At 21.5% G+C, this 15,042-nt stretch overlaps 1 protein-coding gene across 1 annotated transcript in view; it reads left to right on the forward strand.

Moving 5' to 3' along the window:
• Nucleotides 1-15,042, forward strand: part of LOC117172624 (peregrin) — a 60,003-nt gene that overhangs the window by 14,651 nt on the left and 30,310 nt on the right. The window contains exons 4-5 of the mRNA XM_033360723.1: nucleotides 2,939-3,238; nucleotides 9,617-9,791. Of these exons, the coding sequence (XP_033216614.1) occupies nucleotides 2,939-3,238; nucleotides 9,617-9,791 (475 nt within the window). The remainder of the gene's footprint in view (nucleotides 1-2,938; nucleotides 3,239-9,616; nucleotides 9,792-15,042) is intronic.

Genomic DNA, 15,042 nt, shown 5'->3' on the forward strand with positions numbered 1-15,042 from the left:
AAAAATTTTTTTTACACCAAAAATGCTGTTGGTGAATTTCCATTAAAAAAATTAATTTTTAAATAAAAAAAACGAATTTTCTACAAAACAGTTGCAGTTTAAAGCCGACAATATTTCTTTTTTTTTTTTAATAATTTTTTTAACTTTAAAATATGTTTTGATTTTATGTGGAAAATAATAGTTTCCAACGAAAATGTACTTTTTCTATTTTTGGTTGAAAATTGATAATTTTTCAAGAAAATTAATCTTTCTGGTTAAAAATTTATTTAATTGAACCACATTATTAAAAATTCACTTTTTGGTTAAGAATTCTTAATATAATTTCAATTATTTTGTTGAAAATGCATTTTTTGTTTTTGAAAATTATTATTTTTAATTGCAACTTTAAATATTCAATGTTTGGAGAAAAATCGATTTTTATTAGTGGAAAATTCGTGTATTTTGTTGTAAATTACTGGTTTTTTTTTTCATTGATAATTAATCACCTTGGTTGAAAATCTTTCGATTGGAAATTTAACTATTTTGTTGGAAGTTGAAATAATTTGTTCAACATTCGTTTTTATAATTGAAGATTTTTCTCTTCAGTTGAAAATTAAATTATTTTGTTGCGAATGTGTTTTTCTTTTGTTAAAAATTAATTTTTGAAACTGCAAATTTGAAATTTTCTATTGTTTGGTAAAAATTGATCTTGGTTTTTTTTAACCTTTATGTATTTTGTTGTAAGTTGGTCTTTTGGTAGAAAATTAATATTCTTGATTAAAAATTCATCTTTTTACTTGAGAATTTATTTTATTGGGTAAAAAATGTTCTATTTTTTATCAATTTACACAGTTTTTGATACGTTTTTATATCAAAATAACTTTCTTAAAATATTTTTGCAAAAAACTTATTTTTTTAAAAGCTATTAACAATGAAAGTTCTTGATCGTTTTATTTTCAAAAGTGGATTACTCGCGAATGGTTCATCGAAATTCAGTAATTGAGCTTAAAATAAAACTACAAGGTTGAATGTTTAAAACGATTTGTTAAAAAAAAATACTTTTTTGGTAGGAAATTAATCTTATTGGTAGAAAATTTCACTGTACTTGGTTGAAATTACACTATTTCATTAAAAATTCAGTTTTTGTGTTGAAGTTTAATTAGTTCAGTTAAAATTTCACCTTTTTGTTTAAAAAAATAATTTTTGGGTTTAAAATTATTTTATTTTTTTTTATTTTTATTAAAAAGTAATCTTTTAAATGATAATTTGACTATTCATTTTTTTTGCAAATCCACATGTTTTGATTGAATATTCAACTACTTGATTGAATACTTTTTGGTCGAAGATTTATTTCTTTGGTTTAAAATTTATCTATGCTTCATTGAAAATTAAAGCACCTAATTGTTTTTTAGTAGAAAATTTATCTTTTTGATTAAAAAATTAACAATACCCGGTAGAAAGTTGAATCGCTTGATTAAAAATGCATTTTTTTATGAACATTTATCATTTCAGTTTGAAATAATATAAATAATATAAATAAATATAAATATAAAATAATTTGAAATAATTTTATTCAAAATAATTTATTACCCAATTGTTCCCCTATTTCTTGGATTAAAGTTAATCCACTTTATGAAAAAAATCATTTTTTTAAATGATGCTTCATTCTTTTAATTGAAAATTCATATATTTTGTGGAAAAGTGATTTATTTTGATAATTTTATTTTCTTACATTAATATTTTTGACTGAAAACTTAACCAGTCAGCTTTTGGTTGAAAATCGATTTCTTAAATTAATAATGGATCTATTTGGTTGAAAATTCATCTTTTTAGGTAGAAAATTAATCTTCTTGGTTGAAAATTCATATTTTTGATTAAAAAATTGACTATATGTTGTAGAAAAATGAACCACTTGATTAAAAAGTCATTTTTTCATGAACATTTATCGTTTCAGTTTGAAATTCGTTTCATATTTTACTTAATATGATACAATAATTTTATTCAAAATAATTTATTACCCAATTGTTTCCCTATTTCTTGGATTAAAGTTGATCCGCTTTATGAAAAAAAATCATTTTTTTAAATGATGCTTAACTTAACCATTCAGCTTTTGGTTGAAAATCGATTTTTTTAATTAATAATGGATCTATTTGGTTGAAAATTTATCTTTTTAGGTAGAAAATTAATCTTCTTGGTTGAAAATTCATCTTTTTGATTAAAAAATTAACTATACCCGGTAGAAAGTTGAATCACTTGATTAAAAATTCATTTTTTTCGCCAAAATTTTTGGTTTTAATTGTAGAATCTATTGGAATGTGAAAAAAATCTTTCACAGACGGAGAAATTTAATTAATTTGCAATTGTTTAAAACACACGATTATTTAAACAATAAAAAAATGTTTTCTACTACCGAACAATTTTTTAGTGTAAAGTATACTTCGTAACAAAAATTTTCATAACTCAATTATTGAATTTCGATCAACCGTTTGCGAGTAATCCATTTTTGAAAACAAAATGATCAAGAACTTTGATTGTTAATAACTTTACAAAAAATATTTGGTTCTAAAAATATCTTAAGGGACTTATTTTGATATAAAAACGAATTAAAAACTGTATAAATTGATTGAAAATGAAACTATTGATTTAAAAGTGACACACTTGAGATATTTTGTTAAAATTTCATCTCTTTGGCAGGAAATTTAATTCTTTTGTTAAAAATACATTTTTTTAAAATCCTTTGAACTGTAAATTGAACTATTCAATTGTTGGGTAAAAATTAATCTTGATTAGTTAAAAATTTATGTTTGTTTGCTTGAAAATTTATTTTTCTTGTGGAAATTGCAATATTTTTATTCGGAAACTTAGGAATTGAATCCTATTAAAATGAAATTTAATATAGAGCACATTAATTTTATTTGCAAGAATTTTATTCCCCTAGTTTTATGATAATTATTAACAGTTTAGCGGAGGGTCTTCCAAAAAGGAGCCAACTAATCCAGCGATTAATCGCCTACTGGACCCTGAAAAGACAATATCGAAACGGAGTTCCTCTCCTTCGGAGGCTTCAAAGTACCCATCCTCAGTCCCGACCTCCACCTCTTGGAGGTTCAATGTCTCCCGCCCCCGATGGAGAACTCAGAAACGAAATGTACCGACAATTAAAATATTGGCAGTGCCTTCGTCAGGATCTCGAGCGTGCAAGATTACTTTGCGAATTGGTCCGAAAGCGTGAGAAACTTAAAAAGGAGTTATTCAAAGTGTAAGTATCTTAATAAATAATCCAGTGAATTTTTTATTGGAAATTTAATTTAAAAACCGGGAAATTTATATCTGATTGCCAATTCACCTAATTAAGACAATTTAACAATTTTACCGTGAATTTACCAATTTTTTTTTTTTTTTTAATTAAAAAGAGAGTTTGTCATATGATTTAAAGAATGTAACGTTCTTTGCGTTTGATTTTGTACATTTGTACTTTTTTTTTTCGCTGACTTAAGTTTGATAGTCGCATTGATGGTAGTCCAAGAATAGAGAAAAAAATCATTTTCTCAATTTTTTTTCTTCAAAAAATGGATTTTGTTAATGAAATATAATTTCTGTTGGACCAGGAAATTTTTTACATGGAACGGGAATTTTTTTAAGGAATTATAAATTCGGATTTAGAAGAACGGAGTTTAAGAAATCTCTCTTCCAAGTCAGAAAATTTATAAAAATTAATTTTTTTGTTACTAGATTCATCTCTTTTTTTGAAAATCATTTTTTTTTTAATCAAGCACTTTTTTTTTTTTGAAAATTTATGTTGTTTTAATGAAAATTCAACTATTTGTTTAAAAATTGATATTTTTTATTTAAAAATTATATTATTTGTTTGAAAATGTATGCACTTTGTGGAAAAGTTGTCTTTTTTGCAGAAAATTAATCTTTATGATTAAAAATTCATCTCTTTGGCTGGTATAAAAATCACTTATTCCAGTTTAAAGTTTATCATTTTAGTGAAAATTTAACATTTTGGTTGAAAATTAATTTTTTCAACTGAAAATTTAACTGTTACATTTTTGGTTGAAAATTAATCTTTTCTAGTTCAAAATTCAATAAAACGGCTGAAAATTGATATTTTTTAATTGGAAATTTAACTATTTCATTTGAAAATTCACGTATTTTTTTTGGTTGAAAAATGGACTGTTTGTTCGAAATTTTGTTTTTTATTTCGATTTTTTTTTTGGTTCACAACAATTATTTTCTTTTGAAAATGTAACTTTTATTCCAGTTGAAACTTTCTGGTTAAAAATTAATTTTTTTTAGAAAGATTCAGCATTTTAGTTAAAAATTAATTTCTGTGGTTAAAATATGAGCTATTTGATTGAAAATTTGTTTTTTCTTTGAATGAAAAGGGATTTTTTGGCCGAAAATGTAACTATTTTGTTTAAAATTTGTTTCTTATTTGGTAGAAAATGATTTATTTTTTTAACTCGAAATGTATCTTCTATTCCAGATAAATATTCCATAATTTTAGAGAAACGTATATTATAAATTTAATTATTAAAGTTTTCGTTGAAAATTAATTTTTTTAACTTAAAACTTAATTATTTCAGTTTTCGTTGACAATTTATCTTTTTCTTATCAAAATTAATTTTGTTGTCGTTGTAAATTAAACGGTTACTAATATATTAATAATATAATTTTTTTTATTTAAAAATTAAAAATTAATTATTTAGCATAAAAAAAACTCTTTCATAAGAAAATAGATTTTCGTTGGATCTTAAATTAAACATTTATCTTATTTTTAATGAAAATTCAACTATTTGGTTGAAAATTGATATTTTTTTATTTAAAAATGAAACTATTTGTTTGAAAATGTATGTACTTTGTGGAAAAGTTGTCTTTTTTTGTAGAAAATTAATATTTATGATTAAAAATTCGTCTTTTTGGCAGATATAAAATTCAACTATTCCAGCTGAAAATTTATCATTTTAGTGAAAATTTATCATTTTGGTTGAAAATTAATTTTTCGAAATTTTGTTTTTTATTTCAATTGTTTTTTTTTGGCTGGCAATAATTATTTTCTTTTTATAATGAAAATATAACTATTTATGCCAGTTGAATGTTTAATAATTTGAGTTTAAAATTTATCTCATTGGTTAAACATTCATTTTTTAACTAAAAATTTAATTCAATTTTTGGTTGAAAAATTATCCTGCTTGATTAAAAATTCCCCGAAAATTTGGCCGAAAACTTGTTCCTTTTTTGTTGAAAATTATTGATTTTTTTCAACTCAAAATGTAACTTTTATTCCAGTTAAATATTCCATAATTTCAGTCGAAAATCCATCAGTTAGGTGGAAAATTAATTTTTTTAATTAATAATATTACTATTCCATTTTCTGTTTAAAATTGTTTTGTTTTCTTAGTTCAAAATTCAACTATTTGGTTGATAATTTATAATATTACTATTCCATTTTTCTGCGTAAAATTATTATTTTTTTTTAATTTAAAAATTAAACTATTTGTTTAGTGAAAATTATTTATTTATTTTTGGTCAAAAATCAATCTTTTGTATTTTAAAATTCAATAAATTGGCTAAAAATTGGTCTTTTTTAAATTGAAAATTCACGTATTTTTTTAATTGAAAAATGGGCTGTTTGTTCGATTTTTATTTATTTTTTTTTTTGGTTAGCAATACTCATTTTCTTTTTATACTGAAAAATAACTATAATATTATACCAGTTGAATGTTTAATAATTTGAGTTTACAATTTATCTCATTGGTTAGATATAAATTTTTTAACTAAAAATTTAATTATTTAATTTTTTGTTGAAAAATGATCATTCTTAGTTGAAAATTCGTCTTTTAGATTGGAAATAAAATTACTTTGGTTGAAAGTTAAACTCTTTTTTTTTTAAATTAATTTCTTTGGTTAAAATATGAACTGAATTGAAAACTTGTTTCTTTCTTTGAATGAAAAGGGATTTTTGGCCGAAAATTTAACTATTTTGTTGAAAAATTGTCTTTTTTGGTTCAAAATTATTTTTTTTTATCTGAAAATTTAACTCTTATTCCAGTTAAATATTCCATAATTTTAGATAAATATATATTTCAAATTTAATTATTAAAATTTTAGGTGAAAATTGATTTTTTTAAATTTCAAACTTAATTATTTCATTTTTGTTGACAATTCATCTTTTTCTTATCAAAATTAATTTTGTTGTTAAGATTTCATCGGTTAGGTGGAAAATTAATTTTTTAATTAATAATATTACTATTCCATTTTCTGTTAAAAATTCTCTCTTTTATTTTTTAGTTCAAAATTCAACTATTTTTTGAAAAATTTTATTTTTTGTCAGAAAATTAATCTTTTTGTTTGAAAATTAATCTTATTGTTAAAAAATTTATCTTCGGGGTTGAAAATTAAACTATTTTAGTTAAATATTCGTCATTTTAGTTGGAAATTCATCTTTTTGGTTTAAAATTCAAAAATAAAGTTTAAAATAAGTTACATTTCAACTTTTTTAAAATTTTAAGTTTAATTGTTGACTTTTTACAATTTGAAATTATTCAGTTTGTAAGGTTTAATTCTAAAATCTGTTGTCATCAAAATTTCCCAATTCAGATCTTTATTTTTATGGGCAGATTTGAAATTAAAACAGTTTTTTTTTTAAATAATAATATTTAAAAGGTTCTTGAACATTTCAAAAAGAGTTCACGGATTCACAACGATTTTAAAACTTTCGAAAGATTTCAAGGATTTAAAATATTTGAATGATTAAAAATTTGTCGATGATTTAAAATAAGGTTCGTTACACGAGATTTAAAAATTTTTTTTAAAGATTTCAATAAATTTGAGATTTTAAAAGATTTCAAGGATTTGAAACGAACGCAAAAGATTTCACAAACAAAAAATTAAGAAAGATTTCACAAGGTCTTCCAAGATTTTATAAAGATTTCAAAATATTTAAAAACATTTGAAAAAAATTTCAAGGATTTCAAAGATTTAAAAATGGGTCAATACACCAAATTTAAACAATTTCAAAACATTAAAAAGATTTTAAATAATTTCAAATGTTTGAAAATATATTAAAAGATTTCAAACATTTTTTAAATATTTCAATGATTTTAAATAAATTTAAAAGATGTAGGGAAGATTTCAAAAGATTTTAAGGATTCCAAAAAATGTGAAAACGAATACAAACGTTTTGAAAAACAAAGATTAAAGAAATATTTCACAAATATTGCAAATATTTCTTGAAGATTTCAAAAAATTTCACAAACATTTCATTTAAAATATTTCACAGAAATTTCAATATTTCACAAAGATTTTAAATATTCGAAAAAAATTCCAGCGAATTCACAAAAATTTCAAAGACTTTACAAAGATTTGAAACGACTTATGTTTGCAAAAAATTAAGGATTTGTTTATTTATTATTCTGATTTCTTTCGAAATTTTTAGCCAATAAACATAATTTTTTGATTGTACATAACGATTCAGAATCTGTTCAAAGTTAAACAATTTACAGATTTTAATAACAATATTTAGTAATAAAATATTTTAGTAATAAAGAAAATAAAAATTTTTTAATACAATGTCTGACTGTTTTTTTTTTCAATAAAAAATTATAAATGAAATATTTACTACTAAATGATTCTACAACGAATTTTTGAAAAACTTTATTTTTTAATGAAATTGTTTAATTTTAATGTATATAATAGTTAAACAATTGTTTATTCAAAAAAATTGGATTAAGTTGAGATATTTACAAATTTCCAAAAAATTTAAAAAGATTTAATACAAAATATAGATTTTAGAAATTTTGGAATTAAAATTTTCATGTTTTTTAACGATTTTGAAAGTTTGCAATACAATAACAAAAATCTCTTAGGATTCGTGTAAGAATTTTAAATGATTTTTTCATTTGGAAAAATTAATTGTAACAAAATATTTAAAAAGAATTTAAAAAAACAAAAAAAAAGTTAACGAATAAATACCAATTGAACAAATATTTCGTTAGAAAAACTGTAAGCCCCAAGTTGATATATTTAGAAGTTTTGAAAAGATTAAAAAATAGTTGAAAACTTGAAAAGATTTCATAAAGCCTTAAACAAAATGTTAGAGTTTTGAAGGTTTTGAAAATAAAATTTAGAAGTTTAAAGATTTTAAGAAAATTCAAAAGCATGATAAAAATTAATAAAATTTGTAAGAGAAATTTCAAAGGATTCAAAAAATTGTAGACAGAATCTGGAAAATTTTAAAGCAAGTTTTTTTAAATGTTTCAAAATCAATAAAAAGTTTGAATAATTTAAAACGATATTTAGAAGTTTTTAAAGTTTCCAAGATGATACAGATAACCTTTATAGAATTCTGGGAAAATTTATAGTGATTTTTAAATTTATTTAAAATTTTTAAGAAAATATTTCAAAATAAATTTTAATGTAGAAACAACAGATGAAAAATTATAAATTTTTGGGGTTCAAAATTAAAATAATTGATCTTCTAATTGAAAAACTGTTTAATTTAAAAAAAAAACTTGTAATCTTTCAATTTGTAATCTTTCTATTTTAAATTTGCGTAATATGATATAATGTTTTTAACTCTATTAATTTTTTCATTCATTCTTCAATTATTTTGTCAAAAATGCTACTTATCGTTAAAAATTCATATTTTTTTTTTTAAAAGATTCAATTACTTTGTCAAAAATTGATTGTTTTTAATTGAAGGTTCATCTTTTGGATTGAAAATAATTTTTTTTAACTTTGCAATTATATTATTCCATTTTTGTTTTAAAATGTAACTATTTAGTTAAAAACTTGTGTTTTTGTGTTGAAATTTCAACTTTTTGTTTGGTAATTCATGTGAATTGTTGGAAATTTTTCTTTCTTGGTAGAAATTTAATATTCTTCATTGAAAATTTATTCTTTTTTGGTTAAAAATTAGTTGATTATTTGACTTAAAGTTGAACTGCTTTGTAAAAAAATTGAATTTCTTTATTAAACATCCATAATTATAATTTAAAATTCAATTATTTGGTCTTAAATGAACTTTTATTGTGAAAAATTCTCCTGTGGTAGAAAATTCACCTTTTTTGTGGATAATTCGCCTTTTTTACTTTAAAATTATATAATTTTGTTGAAAATTATTTATTTATATTTATTGATAGATAATCTTGGTCGAAAATTCCTCTTTTTGATTTAAAATTGAAAATATGGTTGAAAATTTTTGGTTGAAACTTTATTATTTATATATTATAATTTGAAAATTCAACTATCTGGTAGAAAATGTATGTATTCTGTTAAAAAATTGTCTTTTTGGTTAGAAATTTATCCTTGTTTGTTAAAAATGAAACTTTTTTTTTATCGAAATTCATATATGCGTTTTGTTAAAAAGTTGTTTAACTTTTTGGTTGAAAATTCGAATATTAGATGAAAAATTCATCTTTCTTGATTGAAAATGATATATCTTTTTTTTGTTTGTTAAAAATTCATCTTTTCCGATTTAAAAATCCACTTTTTTTGTAGAAAATTCGACTTTTTTGTTTAAAAACTTTACTATTTTGTTAAAAATTTAATTACTTTCGGATAATTTAAGTATAATGATGGGCTAAAATCATTTTTATGAATTTAATTGTAAATTATGCTGTTAATTTAGAAAAGAAAAGTGTCTTTGGTTCGAGCTTCGGCCTTTGGAAAGTGTCCTGAAAGCTTTATTGGAAGCAATCAAAGTGAGAGACTCCAACGACGTTTTCGGCCAACCCGTAAACACAATCGAGGTTCCAGATTATTTGGATATCGTTACCCAACCGATGGATCTTTCCACAATGGAGGTAATTCTTTTTTTCTTTTTTTAAAATGTCATAGTTTGATAGAAAATTCAAAAATTTGACTGAAAATTAACTTTTTTTCTTTTAAAAAATCCTATTTTCGGGTTGAAGATTCAACTATATTTTGTAGAAAATTCGTCATTTTGGCTTAAAACTTAAATAACCTTCACATTTTTTTCTTGCCTGGAAAATCTTCTTTGATGAAATTCCATTATTTTGTAGAAAATTCGCGTTTTTAGCTTAAAGATTCAACTTGAATTTTAACTTTTTAATTTTTTGTTTTGAAAACTCATATTTTCTGGTTTAAAATTCAACGATTTGGTTGAAAAATTCGTATTTTTCGGTAGAAAATTAAACTAATTTATTAAAAATTCATCTTTGTTGATTGAAAATCATCTGTTTTTTTTTTTTTTTTATTAAAATTTCATCTTTTCCGATTTAAAAGTCCACGGTTTTCTAAAAAAATTGGTATTTTTGTCTCAAAAATTCAAATATTTTATTCAATTTTAATATATATTTTTTTAATTTCGACCATTTGTTTGAAAATGTATCTTTGTATACTGAAAATTCAACGATTTGGTTGAAACTTAATTAAAAAAAAAAAAAAAACCATATTTTCGGTCGAAAATTCAACTATATTTTGTAGAAAATTCGTGTTTTTTGCTGGCAACTTCAATAATGTTCAGAATTTTTTTTTCTTGACTGGAAAATCTTCTTAGATAAAATTCCATTATTTTGTAGAAAATTCGTGTTTTCAGCTTAAAAATTCAACTCTTTGGTAAAAAAATAACCTTTTTTTTGGAAAACTTATATTTTCAGGTTGAAACTTCAACTATTTTCCTGAAATTTGTCTTTTTTTGTAGAAAATTTAAGTAATCTATTAAAAATTCATCTTTTTTTATTGATATTGATCATTTTTTATTTAAAATTCAACTATTTTGTTGAAAAATTCGTGTTTTTTTTTTAGAAAATTTATCTAATTTATTAAAAATTCATCTTTCTTGATTGATATTGACCTCTTTTGGTTGAAAATGCAACTATTTCGTTGAAAATTCGTCTTTCTAGATTGAAAATCACCTTTTTTTATTAAAATTTCATCTTTTCCGATATAAAAGTCTAACTGTTTTCTGAAAAAGGGTATTTTTGCCTTAAAAATTCAAATATTTGATTTAATTTTCATATTTTCTGTTTGAAATTTTGATCATTTATTTGAAAATGCATTTTTGCTTGCTGAAAATTCAACTATTTAGTTGAAAGTTATCGTTTTTGATGAAAATTTAACGAAATTTGACAAAATTCGTCTTTTTAGCGTAAAAATTCAACTCTTGGGTTAAAAATTAACTTTTTTGTTTTGAAAACTTATATTTTGGGTTGAAAATTCAACTATTTTTTTTTTGAAAATTTCTCTTTTTTATAGAGAATTTAACCTATTTATAAAAAATCATCTTTTTTGATTGATATTGATTTTTTGTTTTGTTTAAAATTCAGCTATTTTGTTAGAAATTAAATTTCTTGCTTTGAAACCTCATATTTTCGGATTTAAAATTCAACTATTTTGTTGAAAAATTCGTATTTTTTTGTAGAAAATTCAACTAATTTATTAAAAATTCATCTTTCTTGATTGAAAATACCGTTTTTAATTAAAATTTCATCTTTTCCGATTTAAAAGTCACCTGTTTTGGTCACCTGTTTTGGTTGAAAATTCAACAATTTGGTCGAAAATGAGCTTTTTTTTTGGTAACTAATTAATCTTCTTGGTAGAAAATTTATGTGTCGTTAAAAATTCAACTATTGGGTTGAAAAAATTTAATTGAAAATTCGTGCTTTCAGCTTGAAAATTCAAATATTTGGTTAAAAATTTAAAAAAAAATTAATTAAATTTATGAAAAAACTGTTTTGTAGAAAATTCATCTTTTTTGTAGAAAATCTAACTAATTTAATAAAAATTCATCTTTCTTGATTGATATTGATTTTTTTTTTTGGTTTAAAATTCAACGATTTCGTTAAAAATTCATCTTTTCGGGTAGAAAATTATTCTTCTTGGGAGAAAATTTATGTGTGAAAATTAAAATCTATTGTTAAAAAAATTTTTATCAAGAATTCAAATATTTGGTTAAAAATTAACTTTCTTGCTTTGAAAACTCATATTTTCGGATTTAAAATTAATTATTTTGTTGAAAAATTCGTCTTTTTTATAGAGAATTCAACTAATTTATTAAAAATTCATCTTGATTGAAAATCACATTTAAAAAAATTAAAATTACATCTTTTCTAATTTAAAATTCGACTATTTTCTAAAAATTGGTATTTTTGGCGTAAAAATTAAAATATTTGATTCAATTTTAATATTTTTTGTTTGAAATTTCGACCATTTGTTTAAAAATGCATTTTTATATGCTGAAAATTCAACTTTTTGGTTAAAAAATTAACTTTTTGTTTTGAAAACTTATATTTTCAGGTTGAAAATTCAATTATTTTTGCGAAGATTCGTCTTTATGGTAGAAAATTAAAATAGTTTGTCAAAAATTCCTCTTACTTGATTAATATTGACCTTTTTTGGTTGAAAATTAACTTTTTTTTCTAAAAAATTATATTTTCTGGTTGAAAATTCTACTATTTTGTAGAAAATTCGTTTTTTTTTGGTTTGGAAATTTTTTTTTCTTATCTGGAAAATCTTCCTGGCTGAAAATTCAACTATTTTATTTAAAAAATTTTTTAAATTTGTGTTTCTAGCTTAAAAATTCAAATATTTGGTTAAAAATTAACTTTCTTGTTTTGAAAACTCACATTTTCGGCTTTAAAATGAACTATTTCGTTAAAAAATTCATTTTTTTTTTTGCAGAAAATTCAACTAATTTATTAAAAATTCATCTTTCTTGATTGAAAATCACCCTTTCTTAAATTAAAATTTCATCTTTTTCCATTTAAAAGTCTACTATTTTCTAGAAAGTTGGTATTTTTGCCTTAAAAATTCAAATATTTGATGCAATTTTAATATTTTTTGTTTGAAATTTTGACCATTTGTTTGAAAATGCATTTCTGTATACTGAAAATTCAACTCTTTGGTTAAAAAATTATCTTTTTGTTTTGAAAACTTATATTTTCAGGTTGAAAATTCGTCTTTTTGGTAGAAAATTTAAATAATTTGTCAAAAATTCCTCTTTCTTAATTGATATTGACCTTTTTTGGTTGAAAATTAACTTTTTTTAAAAAAATTCTATTTTCTGGTTGAAAATTCTACTATTTTGTAGAAAATTCGTCTTTTTTTGGCTTGAAAATTTTTTTTTTCTTTACTGGAAAATCTTTTTGGCTGAAAATTCAACTATTTTATTAAATTTGTGCTTTTAGCTTAAAAATTCAAATATTTGGTTAAAAATTAACTTTCTTGTTTTTAAAACTCATATTTTTGGTTTAAGATTCAACTATGTCTTTGAAAAATTCTGTTTTTTTTTGCAAAAAATTCAACTCATTTATTAAAAATTCATCTTTCTTGGTTGAAAATCACCTGTTTTTTATTAAAATTTCATCTTTTCCGATTTAAAAATCCACTGTTTTCTAAAATATTGGTATTTTTGTCTAAAAAATTCAAATATTTAAATTTTTTTTTAATTTCGACTATTTGTTTAAAAATGCATTTTTGTATGCTTAAAATTCAACAATTTGGTTGAAAATTAACTTTTTTTCTAGGAAATTATATTTTCTGGTTAAAAATTCAACTATTTGGTTGAAAAAAATTAATCGTAAATTCGTGTTTTCAGCTTGAAAAATCAAATATTTGGTTAAAAATTTAAATAAAAAAAATTTAATTAAATTTATGTAAAAAACTGTTTTGTAGAAAATTCATCTTTTTTTTTTTGCAAAATGTAACTGAAAGCTGGTATTTTTGCCTTAAAAATTCAAATATTTCATTCAATTTTAATATTTTTTGTTTGAAATTTCGACCATTTGTTTGAAAATGCGTTTTAGTATTTTCTGGTTGAAAATTCAACTATTTTGTAGAGAATTCGTCTTTTTGGCTTGAAACTTCAACAATGTTTAATTTTTTAATCTTGACAGGAAAATCTTCTTGGTTAAAATTCAACTATTTTGCATAAAATTCGCGTTGTAACTTCAAGATTCAACTATTTGGTTGAAAGTTATCGTTTTCGATGAAAATTTAATGAAAACGTAGAAAATTCGTGTTTTTCATTAAAAAATTAAACTCTTTGGTTCAAAATTAACCTTTTTGTTTCGAAAACTTATATTTCAGGTTTAAAATTCAACTATTTTGTAGAAAATACGCGTTTCTAGCTTGAAAATTCAACTATTCGGTTGAAAGTTATTGTTTTTGCTGAATATTTAACGAAATTTAAGAAAATTCGGGTTTTAGCTTAAAAATGCAACTCTTTGGTTGAAAATTCAACTATTTTCTTGAAAAATTCTCTTTTTTATAAAGAATTTAACTAATTTATTAAAAATTCATCTTTTTTGGTAGCGAATTTATATGTCGTTGAAAGTTCAACTATTTAGTAAAAAAACAAAAACAAATTTGATCAGAAATTTGTGTTTTCAGCTTGAAAATTCAAATCTTTGTTTAAAAATTAATTTTCTTGTTTTGAAAACTTATATTTTCGGGTTTAAAATTCAACTATTCTGTAGAAAATTCGCGTTTTTAGCTTAAAGATTGAACTATTCGGTTGAAAGTTATTGTTTTTGATGAATATTTAACAAAATTTAAGAAAATTCGTGTTTCTGGCTTAAAAACTCTACTCTTTGTTTAAAAATTAACTCTTTTGTTTTAAAAACTTATATTTTCAGGTTGAAAATATAACTATTTTCTTGAAAATTTATCTTTTTTTGTAGAAAATTTAACTAATTTATTAAAAATTCATCTTTCTTGATTGATATTGATCTTTTTTGGTTTAGAATGCAACTATTATGTTAAAAATTCATCTTTTTTGGTGGCAAATTAATATTCTTGGTAGAAATTTTATTTGTCGTTGAAAATTCGACTATTTAGTAAACAAAAAAAAACAAATTTGATCAGAAATTTGTGTTTTTAGCTTGAAAATTCCAATCTTTGTTTAAAAATTAATTTTCTTGTTTTGAAAACTTATATTTTCGGGTTTAAAATTCAACTATTCTGTAGAAAATTCGCGTTTTTAGCTTAAATATTGAACTATTCGGTTGAAAGTTATTGTTTTTGATGAATATTTAACAAAATTTAAGAAAATTCGTGTTTCTGGCTTAAAAACTCTACTCTTTGTTTAAAAAT

This window comes from Belonocnema kinseyi, chromosome 5 (genome assembly GCF_010883055.1).
Source record: "Belonocnema kinseyi isolate 2016_QV_RU_SX_M_011 chromosome 5, B_treatae_v1, whole genome shotgun sequence".
Lineage (NCBI taxonomy): Eukaryota > Metazoa > Arthropoda > Insecta > Hymenoptera > Cynipidae > Belonocnema > Belonocnema kinseyi.